Raw genomic sequence first — 19,218 nt, forward strand, 5'->3', positions numbered from 1 at the left:
GATTCTATGACAACAACTGACAGACACAAAGGGCACTGCTCTATGGAAAAAAATCTGTTAAGACGAGAAAAAAATAAACTGAGTGTGTGCATAGTGAACTGCAACAAAGAGGGTGTGCGTGAAAATAAATAGCGGGTAAAATGAAAATATCAAGACTGAAATCTGACGGTGGAAGGAAGGATTTTTTTTACCAAAACTAGCACTTCTAGTCCGAGACTCAACGGCAACACTAGAATCTTGAGACCCACGAGTCGACTGTACAGAGCAAACACCCAAGAAAGTCACGAAGCAGTGGGAGAGGCAAGGGAAACAGAAGGAGAGGGAGGAAGAGAGATATGGCTCACCGTTGCGGAACCAGCCAACAACAACGAAGTTTTGAGGACCCACAGAGAGAATGCAGCGCCAGCCAAGGATTAAACAAAAAAAATCTATGTAAAGGGAGAGTCTGAGTGTTTCAAATGTGGTGAGGAAATTTCCGTGTGAGAAACTGAAAAAAAACTGTAGAAACGTGGGAAGAGACACACGGAATGGGAGGTTTGCGGAACTACAGCGCAAAGGAAAACAAAATCTCACGGAGAAGAGAAACAGTGCAACAGAAAGGGGAAAAAGCACTCACCAAACGACGCCGTTCGAGCCTCCCTTCAAGTGATCACCATGGGTCGGGCTTCGTGCAATCGGGCTGCCTTCAACGGAACCTGGGCTTAGAGCCTGAGTGTTACACATCAAATATTCCTTTGCAAAAAAAAAAAAAAAAAGGTGTAATGCTACATGCAGTCATGGAGTACGCAAGTATTATTAGTCGCTTTGAAAAAGAGTGAGATCTGCTATTAAAAAATTAATTTTTTTTTTCATGTAAGTTCCGTATTTTTTTAATTTTTCAACGTGATTGCGTAGTACTTGTGCATTTACGATTGCGACTATTATTTCTCTTACTTATATAAGTTTTTTTTAAGTAAATAAATTAGAATTCAGAATTAAGAATATATGTGGAGTGCTACTTTTTCAACTAAAATTTCATTCTAAAAGACATGTGAGTGTAAAATGAGTAAAGATTGGGACACAATTTGTTTTTACATTTTCAGCAGGAAAATGAATTTTCCTAGGCTGCAATTTACCCCCATCTGCCGACTCTCTGTCTCTCTCAATGGTCAATCACACCCCCAACTCAATTTTTAAAATAAAAATAATACTTACAGTTTTAATATATATAAATCTTGTGCACTTTTACCTACCTACTATCTAAGTATATTTTAAATTTTTTTATTTTTTATAATTTTTTTTATGTATTTTTTTAACATCCTTAATTACTAAGAAAAAATTAAAAAAATATATAACTTTACTAATACTCACTTCCTTAATCATTAAATAAAATAAAAAATTAAAAAAAATAAATACAAATTGAGTAATAAATAAGTAGTAGTAAGGTAGTAATACTATCATTATTCAATTTTAAATTTATTTTATTTAAAAAAAATACCCAAGACTTACTTAAAAATATATCTAGCATTAATCTCGTAAGAATATCTAATCACTTTCCAACCTGTGATATAAGTAGGGGTATAAAAATTAACTAGGAAATCGAAAAACCTTTCCAGACCGTCCTGAACAGGTGGAACCGGTCCTTAGTTCCAAAATTGTCTGATTTCAGTTCTACACCTTTTAGGACCAGACCGGTTAACTATATTATATATTTTAAATTAATTTTCTTAATATTATATATAATATATATAATTATATAAATTATAATTATATATAAGATAATGTTATTATAATTTATAACATAAAAATTTATTTGATCATATACTTTAAGCATAAAATATTATTAAAAATATATATTAATAATATTTTATGGCCTAATAAATTCTCAACATATTCCTTTTGATAAATACATAATACATTAGTAATACTAATATACATTAGTATATTAATTACATTTTGGTTTAATTAATTAGTATACATTAGTATTCTAATGTATATTAATATATTAATTACATTTTATAACCTAATACTAATATTATTAAAATTGGAAATTCATATCAAACCGGACCGGAATTGGTAAAATTAGAAGTACTAATTTAGAAGGGCAACGGGTACATAATCGGTTTTTGAAAATTCAAAACCGGTGCATACGGGTTCGGTCCTAAGTTTTAACTAAAATAGAATCGAACCAGACCGGTTACACACCTAGATATAAGCATATAAAAAATTTTATTTATCATTACTATACTACATGTTACATATAATTTTTTTATCCTTTTGTAATATAGGGATGATGAGTAAAAGAATTTAATTAATTTAATAAAAAAAATATAAATATAAGTATAACGTGTAATGTGTACAAAAATGAGTACTAAAACTCACAAGCATATACTCTCAACGGTATACTGTACTACGGGGGAGTGGGCATATGAAAGACCAGAGAAATATCTTCTTCCATGTGGTGAGATATCATTGGATAGCCCCTGTTCTTTAATTAATTATAGATAACATCATCATAATTTTCTTAACGAAAACAACTTTACAGCCAATGAAATTCCTTTTGTTTGTGGAATTAATCATACAATTAACCAACAAAACTCATAATGCTATAATCACTTCCTTTTCTTTGTTAACACACTAATAGCTTAAAGGCATCAGAGACCCACTAACAGTCTAATCTAATATTCTTATTATTTACCTTTGCTACTAGGAAGGGGATTTTAATGAACTTACACCAATTAATAAAATATTCATTTTTTTATTATTTCCTGAAAATTTTTAAATGGAAGTAAATTTTCAAATATGATACTCGGTACCATAACTTCAGCCCCATTTTGCCCATTTCCCAGCATCGATTTTATTTTATTTTTGAATCAAATTTACTCATTTTTTAAGTTTCTCAATGTCTTCTCTACTTTTTTTTTTTTTTTTAATAGTATAGAGGTGATTGTTAAGATTGATAGTAATTGCAAATTGGGCAATAATTTGAAGGGATTTTGTAAATTTAACCCTTATTTAAAAAAAAAAAAACATTTCTTTTACAAAGAGAATTGAGGTATAAAATTTCAGAATCTCGAACATCTCCTATAAAAAAAAATGAAAAAATATATTCTCAAATCAGTGTATAAAGATAAACATTTAGTAAAATGCATATATTACAAATCATATCTTATCATTTAAATAATACGAGTTGTATACTCTACCCATAAACTAGAGAATATAATAATTCATAAAAATTGACATAAATGTTATGGTAGTGGTAGCCATCCTCTAAATGAGTAAGCATTTAAAGATACATGATGTAAACCATATCTGCCACCGGACAACCAATCTTTCCATAATTCAGGCATGGAATAGGTGGATGAAAGCATGACATGATGTTTATAATTAGAGAAATTATTTGACCTACATAAAAATCTCACATAAAAAATTTAATTTTATAAACTGGCGTTGGATTATAAAATAGATTTAATTTATTAATTTAAATTAAAATATAAAGTTTTTATAGAAAATTTATTTATACACCTAACCTTAGTAATAATGCACTGCTTTTTAATGGTTCTCGAGACTTTGAGCCTCAACTCTCGCCATCCTCTCTCCCCCACAGCATCGATTACAGGAGTTAAATGAGCGCGTCTCCGCACTCCCCCAAGTAAATACAGGCACACCTCTACAGCTGGCATAATATCGTATGAAACACACAATATATTATAAAATATATTACATAATAATATTATAAAATAAAGATATTTTTAAAAATAATATTATTTTTATAAGATATTTTTTAAAAATACTTTTCATTTAAAATTTTTTTGTATAAAATATTATAAAAAATATTATATATAAATTATTTCTCATTATAAGAAGAGTGTCGGCTTGTTTAGGTAATAAAAGTATTTTAGTTCATTTTATTTAATTATTATAATTTTTTTATATAAAATATAATAAATAATTTAATTTTAAAATTTTAAAATAATAATAATATTATAATAATATTTTATTTAATAACATCTTATCTCATTATTTAATCCATACCTTAACTTTCACACTCCAGCTGGCACTGCCTTTCCCCCAAAGTGAAAAACCAAACAGAAACTTACAACTGGGTGTTATTAAAAAAAAAAAAAAAAAAAAACTTACAACTGGGCTGTACAGATGCCAGTGACAACTGGACGGCTGTGTGAACCAGCTGTATTTATCCACGCGGGGAAATTAATCATCGTTTGATGAGATCCCAACTCAGAGCATTGGTATTAGTTTGATAAAAATTATCAAACTAATTATATTTTATAATTATATTAATTATATGTTAATTAATAATTTGATTTAATTCTTATATTATTATTATAAGATAGTTGGAGATTAAATATAAATAAAAAATATTTTTAAAGATTAAAAATGAATTAAAAATAAATTTGATAAATGAATAGTAACTTTTTAAATTTAAATAAACTTATCAATTTACTATAGTTTATAATTTCATACTTATCTATTTTGCAGCTTTATTTTAGTAAAATTTATTATATTTTATATTTAATTAGACTTTTAATGAACCATCCTCCTTTTACTTGCTCAGTGCCACTCCAACCAATGCCCTGCTCAATTGGGCAATGCTAAACCTAACCACTACGTACCTTTTATGTTTTTTTGTTTAAGAAATGATCTGAAAAATGGCTTGATATGTCGGCATAGATCATCGCGATGAAGCCTTGTGTAGCACACAACAATTCGCTGCAATTTTTAATCGTACTTTTATATTTTATTTATCAGATTATAAAAAAATTATTTTAATTATTTATTTAAAAAAAATAAATAATTAAATTTTTTATTTTAAAATTACGTTTAGATGTTGAACTGAGTTAAATTGAATTGAGATGATAAAATATTATTATTATTTTAAGATTTGAAAAAATTAAATTATTTATTATATTTTATATTAAAATTTAAAAAAATTATAATGATAAGTTAAGATGAATTTAATAATCAAATGAAACATAAATTCCTTTATTTTATTTATCTTACATTGTATTTGTTTATTTTAAAATAATTGTTAGAGACTCACATCTTATTAAATCTAATATCTTATAACTACTTAATTTATCTACTAAATATTTTGTTAAAAGAAATAGTTCAAAAAAAATATTTATAACGATCCTAATTTTTTTTTTTTAAATAATGTGCAAAACTTATAACCTCTTATATGTTTTTCAATCCACTGAGTTATCTGATATTTAATCTCACGTGGCATGAGGTCAAGAATGACGTGGCAATAGAAGAGGAGAAGATAGTGAGGTTGGTTGTGAAAGAAGCCAATAACCAAATAGAAATGTTCTGTTATTTGTTTTTACGTATTTTTTTTGTACATTTTATTACTAATATGATATCCAATTAATTATTTTACATTAAAAAAAATGACATTCTCAATTACATTAATAAAAAAATTATATAAAATTACTGCACATAAAATTTTTACACTATAAAAAAGCCAATTTTGTTATATTCTATAGAGCATTTCAGTGCAGAAGCTTCACCGTGCTCACTCCCTCTTAACTCTATCACGCGCAGTTGCAATGGGTGTTCCAGTGTCTGTGTTCTTTGGTTTCTTTGTGGGTCTTGTATTGGTGGTGGGATTGGTTAGCTCGGCAAAGTTTGAGGAGCTTTTTCAGCCAAGCTGGGCTCTGGACCATTTCATTCATGAAGGAGAGCTTCTTAAGCTCAAACTTGACAACCATTCCGGTACTGATCATTTTCCTGCTTAAAAGAATCAAGCTTTTCATCTTTTTGTTGAGATGGGTCTGTTGGGTTTCTGTTTTCCTTCCCTTTTAGTCGTTTCCAATGGTTGCTGGTTGTTATTGTACATGTTTCCTGTTCTTGTTTTCTTCTGTTCCGTTGTTTGTACATAGAAAGACTAATCAAGTCATGGGTGGGAAATTTCAGGCGCGGGGTTTTCATCGAAGAGCAAGTATATGTTTGGGAAAGTGAGCATTCAGATTAAGCTTGTGGAGGGTGACTCTGCAGGAACAGTCACCGCTTTCTATGTAAGCGTTATATTTCCCTTCTTGACGAGTCTGTTTTACACTTCTTTCCACGTTGCTTTTGCTCTTGCACGTTACACCATATGTTCATATCTATCAATTTGCCAAATGCTCAACTCCTGGGACTGTAACACCTGTGACCCCATTCGAGCAGTTGACAGCACAACTCACTCGATGCATTGAACGTTTTTGCCCATATGCAGACAATATAGGCTTTGATCTTTTCTGAAGTGAACTCATGACAATATAGGTTACTGCTATCTTCTACCTACTCAGTTAAAATTGCTATTGGACAGTCTCTATTCGTTGAGAATCACAAAACATTTTACAGTTTGATCATTTTAATTGTCTTTATCTGGTACAATTATTTGTACTATATCTGTATGGCTCTGGCGTCGGTATTCAATTATCTTTTTTCTCTGTTGTTTTGGCTGATAGTGAGGATATTTTTGTGGGGTCCATCTTATCGTTTTCCTCATGTTCTCATATCGTTTGGCACAGATGTCATCGGACGGTCCAAATCACAATGAGTTTGATTTCGAGTTTCTGGGAAACACCACTGGTGAACCTTACTCGGTCCAGACCAATGTGTATGTGAACGGTGTGGGTAACCGAGAGCAGAGGCTGAACCTCTGGTTCGATCCTACCAAGGAGTTCCACTCCTACTCCCTCTTTTGGAACCAGCGCCAAGTTGTGTAAGCACTCCTTCGGTCCTTCTCACACCATTTCTATGATTACACAACATATGCTACATTTAGTCTTGTTTGTTCTTGAGATATATGCAAGTATATGTAATATTAGCTTGAAGTATTATTGGCGTTTACACGTTTGTTTTATGATCTCAAATGGGCCGAAGGTCGCTAGACACACAGTTTTCATGGGTCTGAAAAGCTTCTGCATAAAGCAACATATCCTTTGTGTTGTGTTAATCAGAGCAGATTGAGCTAAATTTGCGTTGCCCCAAGATAACAAGAAAAAAACAAATAAACAAACCCACAGAAAAGTGGGTAGAATCTTGATTCTTGGCCCCCTCCCATCGCCCCCAAGGTCCACGTACTAGATGTTGTGCAGAGATACAGACAGATGCCTATTCTGTTCTGCTTTTGGCATGTAGCCAATTTCGTACACATCATGTTTGCATGTCAAACGTAGCAATAATTCCAAATGTTTGTTTTTTATTGTTCTGAGTTTTACCATTGTATATGAATGAAAATGACAAAAAATTTAATTTAGTTGACATTGAATCTATATTCATAGCGAATATAGCACTAAATCGTCTTCTACTTGTTGGTTTTGTTTAGGTTTCTGGTTGATGAGACCCCAATAAGATTGCATACCAACATGGAAAACAAAGGTATACCATTTCCCAAGGACCAAGCCATGGGTGTCTACAGCTCAATTTGGAATGCGGATGACTGGGCCACACAGGGTGGCCGGATCAAGACTGACTGGACCCATGCACCCTTCATAGCCACCTACAAGGGCTTCGAAATTGATGGTTGTGAGTGCCCGGTGTCGGTGGCGGCTGCTGATAATGCCAAGAAGTGTATAAGCAATGCGGAGAGGAGGTATTGGTGGGACGAGCCCACATTGTCGGAGCTAAATGTGCACCAAAGCCACCAGCTGATGTGGGTTAGAGCCAACTACATGGTCTATGACTATTGCACTGACACGGCTAGGTTCCCTGTCCTGCCTCCGGAGTGCATGCACCACCGCCACTAGTGGTGGCCTGCGGAGGAGAGGAGTTGGGAACTTTGTAAAAAAGAACAAAAACAAAAGTATGGGGAGGTTGGGAGATCAGATCAAAGTCATAAACATGTTATGGGGGTGGGACCATTGTAAAAAAGGATAGGGCAGGTTGGGGGAACCAAATCAAAAAGTCATAAAACGTGTGCTCCATGTTTGTTTCAATATTCGTTTTTCAGGTTTGTTAATGTAAAAAAAAAAATAAAAAATATTGTATGTTATATTATAACGATATTATCTCGTTGAAAAGTTGAAATTAAATTGTTTTGTGTTTAAAGTTGTGAGATAATTTCAAATATTTTATAAATAATAGTAAAAAATTAATAATAAAATATTAAAAAATAATAAAAAAATATTAACAAAATAATGAATGATAGTGAAATATTTTGAGAATACTCTATTACTTAAATTGCACTAAGTTTTGTTCTTTCTGATGATTCAGACTGCGTTTGGATGTAGAGTTTAATTGCGTTTGTAGATGTTGAGTTAAATTTAGCTCTTTATGAATAGTAGTGAATTGAATATTAGAGAAAGTTATTTAGAGTCTATATAAATTAAGTTTAAAGTGTATTTGAATATTAAGATGAGTTTAGTATTTTAAGAGTTAAATATTTGGATGTTAGATGTAGTTTAAAATTAGACTGAATTCAGCTGATTTCAAGTCTTGCACCAAACGCAGCCGCAGATTTGCTTAAAACTACTCAAAGCATAGATGGTTTTAAAGACGACGCAGCTGTTTATTTGTGAGAGTGGATAAAGTGTTTCTTCGTGGGGGAAAAATCCAACCAATTATTGGCAAGCTTTGTTTGTATCATAAGTATGTCCGCCATTTAGAAATCAGCCATTTTGATGCAATTTTCAGCAAATCCTGCAACTTGCTCAAACGATCTGCAAACAAATGGTAGGGCTGAGCACCTATTGAGTCGAAGTGTTTCTAGAAAATTTGACTCGGATTTTGATTCATTAATGGATCGGATTTAGATTTGAACTGTTTTTTCATACTTGATATATAATAGATCATTGTTTTGGGCTTTGAAGTTTCAAATTTATTAAAAAAAAAAAGAAAAAAAGAAAAAAAAAAGATTATAGATATGAGAAAATTAAAAATATAACTAAGGAGATATCATATACTATACAAACCGAAAAAGTAAAAATTTCAATTTAAAGAAATTAAAAAATATACAGTAAGCCTTTAGGCCATTCTTGATACTTTTCATATTAGGGTCTCATACTTCTAAATCAATTAAAATAAATAAATTTATTATTCAACCATCGGGCCAAGGCCCAAGCTAGCATCCAAGGCTCCAAATAATAACTAACAAGCAAGAGCAGCCATGCGCAGCATTATCTAATGGCAAAGTCCATCATCCAATCATTTATGGCTACATAAATGATAAATAGGAAACACAACTAGCCTATCAAATACAAGCTAAATATTGTGTTTGAATGTATACTACTATATTAGAATTTAGATAATAAATTAATAGTCTTAGAATATATATATATATATATATATATATATATATTATACATGGTATATCTCACTATTAACTAGTCAAGTTTTATTTATCCTAATATATGTAATATGTATGATAGTTATACTATGATGTGTAGTGTGTACATATAATTTGTTATTAGCCTATTAATATTATTCTTTAATAATTATCACATTGATTATTAGTCTATTAATATCCTTAAATTTAACTATGAAAAATACTAGGAACACAAAAGATTCCACAAACTGATGTGACACAATGTTAGTGCGTCACATCAGTTAAGTTTTTTTTTTTTTTTTCACTTCCCCTAGCCCACATCCTCCTACCCTTTCCCTTCTTTTCCTTTCCCAAAGGCCAGAGGGAAAGAGAGAGAGAGAGAGAGAGTAACTGTCGTTGAGGGCAACGACGTCGATGAGGGGCGATGAAGATGGTTGGATTCCAATAAAGTTGGGCTGGAGAGATGGGGGGTCTTGAGGGTTTGGGAAAGAGAGCAAGGAAGGGGGGAGGAGAGGAGGGAGGAAATGAAAAAAGGGTAGACTGATGTAGTATACTGGCACTGTGCCACGCCAGTTTGTGGGATATTTTTGTGTCTCTAGTAGTTCTATTTAACTATATAAGTTGTAGAGTTTGTATATAAGAATATATTATTAATATATAAATAATACATGTTTTTATTAAAAACCAAGTCGGAGTAAGAGGTCAAAGTTGGATTTGGGTTCGGAAGTAATGTTAGAGTTGGAGTTAGAGTTGGAGCGGAGTCAATCAGATAGCAAATTCGACTTCGACTCCAATTTTAAATGCAAAGAAAAACTCCAATTCTGATTTCGTTTTTTCAAAACTCTAACTCTAATAGTGTGGAGTTGGATTTTTGCATAGCTTTACCATAAGGAAAAACTCAAGGAACCAGTGGGAGATACCTCTAATATTTAAGTTAGAAATGACTTAACTTTTCTCAATAACTATTGAATGAATCCCTAGTACATAATTGGTTGAGATGTCCTTAAATGACAAGACCATTTTGAAGGCATGATTCTCAACGCCCAAATGGGCAAGTTACTTTTTAAAGCACGACTTGATTATTGATATAGAGTCTATCCGACATGCATATCTCACTCAGGTTTATCTCTATAGATGATTTATCTCTATGGACTCGTATCTTGTTTAGCTGGGTTCTCATGTTGGTGACATCTTTCAAGGATTTATTTATGAGTTGGTATTGTAAATGACGTGTTTCACACCACCAACCGTACGGATAACTTGCAGCAATGAAGATGCGTCGTTGGTCACCCTAGGTAGACTCTGATATTTAAGTCAGTAACAATATGAGAATAAGGGTATGTAAAATAAAGATGAGATGTTTGTTACCTCTCATGGGTCATTTATAGAGGGACATGGACGTGGTATATCCTTTGTGATCCCTTATGAACAGGGGAAAGATAACTCATGCTTTGTAGGAGTTATCATTCCTAGGATGATCATGTATAACCGTAGGCCAGGTCTCCAACTCTATGGGAGTTATCCGCCATGTAGCCATAGTGACGGGCTTAACTTTGGGCATGCTTCTTAGTCATGGGCCTGGGCAGCTAGGGGGATCCAGTTATCCCCTCCAGTTACCATGCTAATTTTCTTTGTGCTGGCACATGAGAAATTTAACTTTTAAACTTTTTATGATCATTGCTCACCCTGCTAGTGCAACGGCGTGTGCTTGTACTGGGTATGGTCGAGCTTGTAGCCTTTCTTTTTTTTTTTTTTTTTCCTTTTGAGGGACATGGCTTATGTCAGCGGTAGCCGTTCCAGCTAATTAAATGCATTTCAAAAGAAATGGCAACCGTCGAGGTGTGCAGTGTAGTCACCCTTTCGGATTCCCAAGAATGCTCATGATTATCTATCTTGATCCTTCTCAATTTGCTGCCTCCTGCCTATTCTTCCTTTCTTTTGTCTTTTCCTTTCCTTTGCATATTTTCTTTTCACTTTCAACGTATTTCTTCTCCTTTCGCATTGCCCCTTCTTTCTCCTTGCGCATTTTCTTTGTCAGTTTCTCACTCGATACCTTCCTCTTTCTTCGATGGCTGGTCGTGGTTTTGCCTGTACCCTTGTCCGTTTCTCTGGCCCATCTATGGCAAAGAAGAGCCCCCCTCCGGAATCTTCCTTTGCTCGAACCCCAACCTACTTTGAGGGGTTTTCTTGGCACACTACTCTTTTCGAGAAAGACTTAGTGAAGCTGAGGAGGACTTATCGCATCCTTGATTCCATGAAACTTTCTCTTTCTCCCACGGGATGCTTTGATAAAGAAGGGTACATCGGCGATGTGTCCCAGACGGTGAGTGCCCTGACGCATGGCTTGCGACTCCCTTTCGTCCGCCCCATTCGTGACATTCTGGATTTCTTAAAGCTATCCCCGGCCCAACTTCACTCACACGCTTTGCGTGTTTTGATGTGTTCCTGTGTAGTCATTCACATGGTCTTGGAGCCTCTAAAAGATTCTTACCCAGATTTGACGGCAAGAGAGTTCCTTTCCTTCTACGCAGTGAAGCCATTGGCAGGTAACATTTACAGTTTTCAGGTTAGGTCTCAACGTTTGGCAGCTTTTGAGCCTCATTATTCCAATGTCAAACAGTGGCAGAGTAAATTCTTTTTGATTTCTGGTACTAATTAGGAGCACCCTGCTGATAAGATGCACATTCGGGACTATCCTGTCCATGCCAACAGAGGGAGGGTCCCCGGCAATAAAAGCATATTGTTGGATTTGACTGTCAGGGAGCATTCCTCTGTGGACATCACCCTCAATTGGGTGAAAGCAAATGACAAGACCGGTTTGGCAATGAAGGACTTGCTTTCTGCTGCCAATATCAACAGGTTCTTCGTGACCCCCTATTGGGCCCATGTTCGGGGTCGCAAACTCAAGCCCATCTCACCGACACAGCCTGGGGGAAAAGAAAGGCTTCTGAAACTGGCGGTTCTTCACCCAAACGCCCTTGTGACTGAGTTGACACGAGCAAAGTTTCTAAATCTGCCTTGGGGGATGTGGAGACTCTCAAGGTTAGTGGAGAGGCTCTCGGTGTTTCCCCCGAGGAGGAGACGCCCAGAAACTCCTCGATAAAGGTTTCTGCTCCTTTGTTGCCACGTCTCGATGACCTCACCGAGCTCATGGGGCAAGCCCTTGAGGACTTGGCGACAACTTTTGATTCTGACTTGCCTGCCAAGGGAACTGAATCGATGAGTATTCCACCCTTCGAATTTCCATCTCTTTTCTCGCCGACATCAACGCCTAGTGTTGGCAACCTTTCAGCGAATATGTATAGCGAATTTTCAATGGGGGTTGGAAGGGCTAGGGCGCCTGTAGCTATTTTAATTGGCAATGCCCAGACCCATGCTGAAGATGACTACAGGGAGCAAGGGTCTACGCCGAGTTTGCTTCCTACGACTACTTCTAGGGGTGAGACCCCGGTTACAGACCCAATGGGGGTCTCTATCCCTTCTTCCTATCCCTCTTCCATTGGTGGCTAGGAGGAGCTCTCCACTCCTTTGGAGGGTGATGGAGCTCCCTTAGAAGATGGCAGGCCTGACCCTGGAGACGGGGGCAACGAGAGTTTGGATGTTGCCAACCTTGAAGGGTAGGCTGAAAGTTCAGGGGGGTGTGTTGAAGATTCGTGGGTGCCAATGACTGAGTTGGGGAAGTTGAATATTCCCTCAGCTATCCCTGCACCCCCCGTGCCGATGGGGGTGTTATGGTTGAAATACCAGGTGGGGTCGAGGAGGCTGGTCCCCGGTGTGCTTCTTTTCCCTTAGAGTCGATCGTGGATATGTCTAAGCGCTTACGGGCCATGCTTTCTCAGGTACTATATTTTTTTTCCGCTTAACATACTTACTTTTGCTTTGGGGCATCTTCTTAATCATTTGCTTGTGCAGGGTGTTGATGAGTTGGTGGCGTGGATCGTGGGCGAGCGTGCCGAACTGGATACTTGGAAGCAGCGAATGGGCACATCCGCCACTTGGAGGTTGATCTTGAGTTCCTCTGGGATGAGGTGTGCGAGCTTCACAGCGAACTTCTTCTAGCTCAAAACATCCAAGTGCGTGACAGTTTCATCTTACAACAAGCAGAATCTGAAGGGGTATGCTCGGGCCCAAGTGTTAAGGTTGAATGAGGCTTTGATCACCTCCAAGCAGTCACAGGCAGACGTCGAGCGGCATTCTCAAGAGTCTACTCGAGCATTGGTTTCTTTGGAGGAGAAGCATAAGTGGCTTGCCTTCACACTGTTGGAGGAAAAAGCGTCGCGCGTGGAGGAATTTAGGTTGTTCAATCTCCAGTTGTCTGAGTTGAAAGGTGACTATGACTGGTTGCGGTCCAAATTTTTTTAGTATAAAAAGGTGTGGGAAGATGCTGACGTCGCTCAAGACAGCATAGCTTGGAGTTTGCGTCACCTGAGTGATACTGCCAAAGAGCAAAAGCAACAATTGGGAGAGCTGGGAGTGTAGTTAACTTCGGCCAACAGGGAGCTGATTCGTTTGAACCCTCAGTTGGTCGTCGTGCCATCTGTTAAAGATCATGCTTTTGGGTATGGTTACGTGGCTGGTATGCTTCGCTTGTAGACTCACATGTTGGCTAACCCTCGCACCAACCTGTCGAAGCTGGACTTGAAGCAGTTCCAACCTGATGAGGTGTCTTGCCGGTTCTTGGACACTCTGGGGCACAAAGAGATGCCTAACGCATTCCCCCATCCCCCGCCTCCATAATGAATTTTTCATTTGTTTGTGATGGATGTAATGCCCCTATTTTGGACTTTTCGTGATTTTTGGATGTTGTACCTGAACACGTTATTTTCTTTTGTGGCCCTCAAATTGGCCTTACTTTTTGTATGTAATTTTTGAGTTTATTTTGAGCAATTGCAATGCTTTGTTACTCCATGTGGTTTTTTTTTTTTTTTTGCCTCTTGGTAGCTTAGTTCGTTTATCCAGACATCTGTTGTAGGTGACTACTTGTTGGGAAAGCTAGTCAACAGCTGGCTGTGGGGTCTTATGGCTCCCATGCCCTTGGGCTTGCCTTGTGATTTGTACTTGAGCCTGGTGGGTACCTGTTAGGAAGTCGTGGGGTCTTTTGACCACTACGCATTCGTTGGTTGCAACGTGAGTGTGCCACTTGATCTTTGGTGGTTAATTGTTGAGGATGTTGTGGGGTCTTTTGACCTCTACACCCTTTTTGATTGCTCCGCGAGTATGTAACTCGACCTTTGGTGGTTGAATGTTATGGGGGTCGTGGGGTCTTTTGACCTCTACGCCCGTTTTGGTTACACCGCGAGTATGTAACTTAACCTTTGGTGGCTAACTGATGAGAGGGGTCATCTTTTGACCTCCACGCCCGTTTTGGTTGCATCGTGAGTATGTAACTTGGCCTTTGGTAGCTAACTGTTGAGAGGGTTGTCGGGTCTTTTGGCCTCCAAGCCCGTTTTGGTTGCATCGCGAGTATGTAACTCGACCTTTGGTAGCTAACTGATGAGGGGGTTGTGGGTCTTTTGACCTCCATGCCTGTTTTAGTTGCACCGCAAGTATGTAACTCGACCTTTGGTGGCTATCTGATGAGAGAGTTGTGGGGTTTTTTGACCTCCTTACCTGTTTTGGTTATGAGCTAAATGCTTACCTGCTTTTATTGCCTTGAATTCCATCAAAATATACATTCCGAAAAATGAAAAATCATCTTTAAAATAAATGCATAAAAATAAACTTTTTAAGAGTAGACCTTTTTAGATGTTCGACATTCCACGGGTGATGTAGCTCCCTTCCCTCCCTGTCTTTAAGCAGGTATGATCCTAGACAATTACTGGTGGCCACTACATAGGGCCCTTACCACTGTGGGCCGAGCTTGCCTTCGTCTTGAGTCGTGACCCCTGTTTCCCTCAGGACTAGGTTGCCGACCTTGAATGTTCTAGGTTTGACACATTGGTTGAAATATTGCTCAGCCTTTCTCTTGCTAAGGATGTTTTGGACCTCTGCATCCTCTCTTATTTCCTCGAGTAGGTCTAGTTGTTTGCCGAGAGTTTGGTCGTTCTCTGCCTGGTCAAAGTGGCTGGTCCGATAAGTGGGCAGGCCAACCTCCATTGGGGTGACTGTTTCACTTTCGAACGTCAACGTAAAAGGCATCTCTCCTATTGGGGTCTTCACCAAAGTTCTGTGGGCCCTTAAGACCCTCAGAAGCTCTTCTGCCTACTTGCCTTTCTGGTCGCAACTTTGTTTTTCATGATCCCGAGTAGGTATTTGTTTGTCGATTCTGCTTGCCCGTTTGCCTGAGAGTGCCTAGGCGTTGAGTACCTTACTTTTATCTCGAGTTCGTGGCACCACACCCTGTAATACTCTGAATCGAACTGCCTCCCATTGTCAGAGATTATAGTGTTGGGGATCTCAAATTTTCACACAATGATTTTACATAAGAACCTGGTGACGGCTTTGGCTGTTATGATGGCTAGAGCTTTTGCGTCCACCCACTTCGTGAAGTAGTCTACCGTTACTATCATGTGCTTAACCTCGCCCTTTCCTAGTGGGAACGATCCAACCAAGTCGACCCCCGACTGGGCAAAGGGCCATGGGGAGGTGATGGAGAATAATTTTTATGGTGGGCAGTGTGGGACTGGGGCATACGCTTGGCACTGAGTGCATCTCTTGGCGAATTGCTCCGTGTCCTTGAGAGCGTTGGGTCAATAGTACCCTATCCTTAGGGCTTTCCTTGCTAAGGCCTTCCCGTCCGAATGGTTACCGCAAAAGCCCTCGTGTATTTCTGTGAGGACATACTGCGCTTCTTCAGATGAGATGCACCTTAGTATGGGTGTTGTGAAACCCTTTTTGTACAAGACATTCCTGATTTTAACGAACCGCGCCGCCTTCCACCTGATCTTCCTCGCCGCCTCCTTTCCTTCTGGGAGCTTTCTTGTCTCTAGGTAGTTTTCTATCTTGATGGCCCATTCTGGTGTCCTGGGGCCCATCTGTTACTGTGATTCCAACGACTGGTACTTTAATCAGCCTCCTTTGTACTTCCCATGGTAATTTTGCGTCATGTTTTGCTAATGCCGCCCTTGCCAATCTGTCCGTTACTGAGTTGTCCACCTTTGAAATTTGTACTACAGAGAAGTACACAAACTGATCGCGGAGTGCCGCCCTTTACAGGTATAATGCATTTTGAGTAGTTCCATCCTTTAATTAACCTTTTATCAGGTGAGCTCCACGTGAAATTAGCTTTACTCGCCTGCGACACATTTGTGTAACCAACAAGACAAATTATGTTGTTTTTCTGTGGGATCCTAATATGCTATTTTAATCATATGAATAATGATAGGGTTACTATCCTACTACTACCCATATTCTACTCTTTTTGTATTTAATTTTGTATTTAATTTTTTATTTTACTTAATAATTAAAGAAGTGTGTATTAATAAAATTATATATTTTTTAAAATTTTTCTTAATTATTAAAGATATTAAAATAATATTTAAAATAAAATAATAAAAAAAATTAAAATACATTTAAATAATAAATAAATAATAACAAAATAGTACCCCTATAATCATATTATTGAGCTGATAAACCATCAATGTCAGTGCCAGTTTGCTCCATTGGTTTCTCCTATTATAATCCTGGACATTAAACATGTGGAACTCATGCTACAATTATTGCTTGGCATTACTGAGAAAGAGTGGTTGAGTAAAGTAACACATTGACTGATATAGTGGGCCCTGAAGTTTTTGGACCCTTCTAATTATTATGTAGTACGTGATAGTTATCTAGAGTAAGATAGCTCTCTATTTTTAATATTTTTATCTCATCTTATTTTATTTAATTATTATAATTTTTTAAATTTTAAAATAAAAATAATATTAAAAAAATATATTTTGATAATATTTTAATTTTTAATTTTTATCTCAACGCATCTCATCTAATATAAAAAAACAAGTTACAACACCTTTCTCTATTTTGATTCCTCATTTTTTCAAAATTTCCTACATCACACATTCTTTTTGTTTTCTATTCCATTTAAATAATCTTTTTTAAATTTTAACAATATTATTTTTTAAACTTATTTCTTTTCACATTTTCTCAACTACTTAATTATTTGTTGTCCTTGTGTTTTCAACTTTTCATATCTAACAAGATTTTTGAAAAATTGTTTATCTCTCCAAGCAGTAATTTTTTCAAAATTAGTGGTTTTGTAATGACAATATTTTTTAAAAAAAATAACCATCTTTTCCCAAATGGTCAAAATTAAAAAAAATAAAAAAACGAATTCTCAATGGTGATATGTTATCAAATTTCAGCTATAAGAAATATGATCACAAGGTAAAAAATGTAGACAATAGGAAAAAGAGTCTATTTTGTTGATAAAATAAAAAATGTGTAAGAACTGTTTAGGGAGATAGGGTTGTCGAATGATTTCGCATTTGCGGGGCACTTTTTGTCAAAAAGGTTGGAATTTTCTTCCTAAAATTTGACCAATGAGCTGCCAGATGTGAGTGCTATCATGACTCATCTACTCTCTCCATAGCATGGAGAGCATTTATTTCATCTCCACTCCATCTCTCACCACAAACATAACCACCTACTTCCCCCTCGTTCACGTGATCATTAGGACTTGGGATATATTTTTTCTTTTAATAATGCGAGTGTATAGCGTTGTTTAATTAATTTTAAAAATATAAAATTTATTATTAAAAAATTAAATTTTTTTATATAAATTTCATATTTATTTATTATTTTCAAAATAATTATACAATACTTACGCGTAAGTATTTATGATTATAACTATAACTATATATATATATATATATTCATCTTCTTCTATCCTATTCTGTTTCTTTTTATGTTAACTGTTTAATTAATTGACCAGTAGTAACCCTCCCAAATACCAAATACAAGAAGGCCAAGCGAGATTTGGAAAACCAATCCACTCTTTATAATAGAACCTAACACAATAATTATAAGAGTAATATTACATATAATTATAGAGTGTACAAGTATTGTATAATCGCTTTAAAAAATAATAAGATCTATTATTAAAAAATTATTATTTTTTAATGTGATTCTTGTATTTATTTATTTTTTTCAAAATGATTGCACGGCGTTTACACACTCACGACTGCAACTATTATTTCTCTAATTTTATAATAATAAGTTAAGTAATGCTAGATACAGTTTTAACATATGTAAATTCTACGTGTTTTTTTTCTAAAAAAGTAGGATTCATCATTAAAAAAAATTATCTTTTTATATGAGTCTCAAATTTATCTATTTTTTTAAAAGAAATGCCTGGAACTTGCATACATAGGATTGTAAATATCATTTCTATAATAAATTTTAGAGGATTGAAAAAGATTTCTTAGATTTTTGTCTAAACTTGAAGATTTTAAGTGGAATATATAGATATTAAATATAGTTAATGCTGTCTATTTCTCTTATCAGAAATGATATATACAAGTCCTAAACTCACAAACTTCATGCAAATCCTTTATAAAAAAGTGAATCCCACCGTAGAGAAATATGAAAAACTCTCTTTTTTTCTTGAAGGAGCCCAGTGCCCACAATTTCACAAAAGATTTGTACAAAATTTGTATATTTGGAATTTTTATCTTGTATTACTCTTCTCTTATATTTAAAAGTATTTGAATAAAGAAAAATTATACTCATCATTCTATACACTACAGACCATATGATTTATATATATATATATTTTAATAAATATGTGGTATAAGAATGATGATTAGAAGAATTCAATTAGTTTTTTAAGAATAAAAAAAAATATGATGTATGATATATGAAATGATAAATAGCAAAGCTCTTGAATAAAAACTTAAAACATCTTGATCCGTGTTATGCACGCAATGCTATCATCTATGAGTAAAAGTCAAAGAACAAATTGATCTCGGCCCATTACTACTACCATGGGCTGGGCTTCTAATTTGCATAACGGCGTATATACCGCGAGA

General features: G+C 35.6%; 1 protein-coding gene across 1 annotated transcript; it reads left to right on the forward strand.

The window, feature by feature from the left end:
- Positions 1 to 5,472: 5,472 nt before the first annotated feature.
- LOC121253666 (xyloglucan endotransglucosylase/hydrolase protein 9-like) lies at positions 5,473 to 8,004 on the forward strand. The gene is made up of 4 exons (XM_041153669.1): positions 5,473 to 5,715; positions 5,917 to 6,017; positions 6,516 to 6,709; positions 7,316 to 8,004. The coding sequence occupies exons 1-4, from the start codon at positions 5,550 to 5,552 to the stop codon at positions 7,734 to 7,736; spliced, it is 882 nt and encodes a 293-aa protein (XP_041009603.1). The 5' UTR covers positions 5,473 to 5,549; the 3' UTR covers positions 7,737 to 8,004.
- Positions 8,005 to 19,218: the final 11,214 nt, after the last annotated feature.

This window comes from Juglans microcarpa x Juglans regia, chromosome 2S, assembly GCF_004785595.1.
Source record: "Juglans microcarpa x Juglans regia isolate MS1-56 chromosome 2S, Jm3101_v1.0, whole genome shotgun sequence".
NCBI classification, from domain to species: domain Eukaryota; kingdom Viridiplantae; phylum Streptophyta; class Magnoliopsida; order Fagales; family Juglandaceae; genus Juglans; species Juglans microcarpa x Juglans regia.

Excerpts from the sequence above, each read along its gene's own strand:
- LOC121253666 (XM_041153669.1), top strand. The coding sequence starts at position 5,550 with ATGGGTGTTCCAGTGTCTGTGTTCTTTGGTTTCTTTGTGGGTCTTGTA. Across the intron at positions 6,018-6,515 it reads GAACAGTCACCGCTTTCTAT|ATGTCATCGGACGGTCCAAA; the intron begins GTAAGCGTTATA and ends CGTTTGGCACAG. Across the intron at positions 6,710-7,315 it reads TGGAACCAGCGCCAAGTTGT|GTTTCTGGTTGATGAGACCC; the intron begins GTAAGCACTCCT and ends GGTTTTGTTTAG.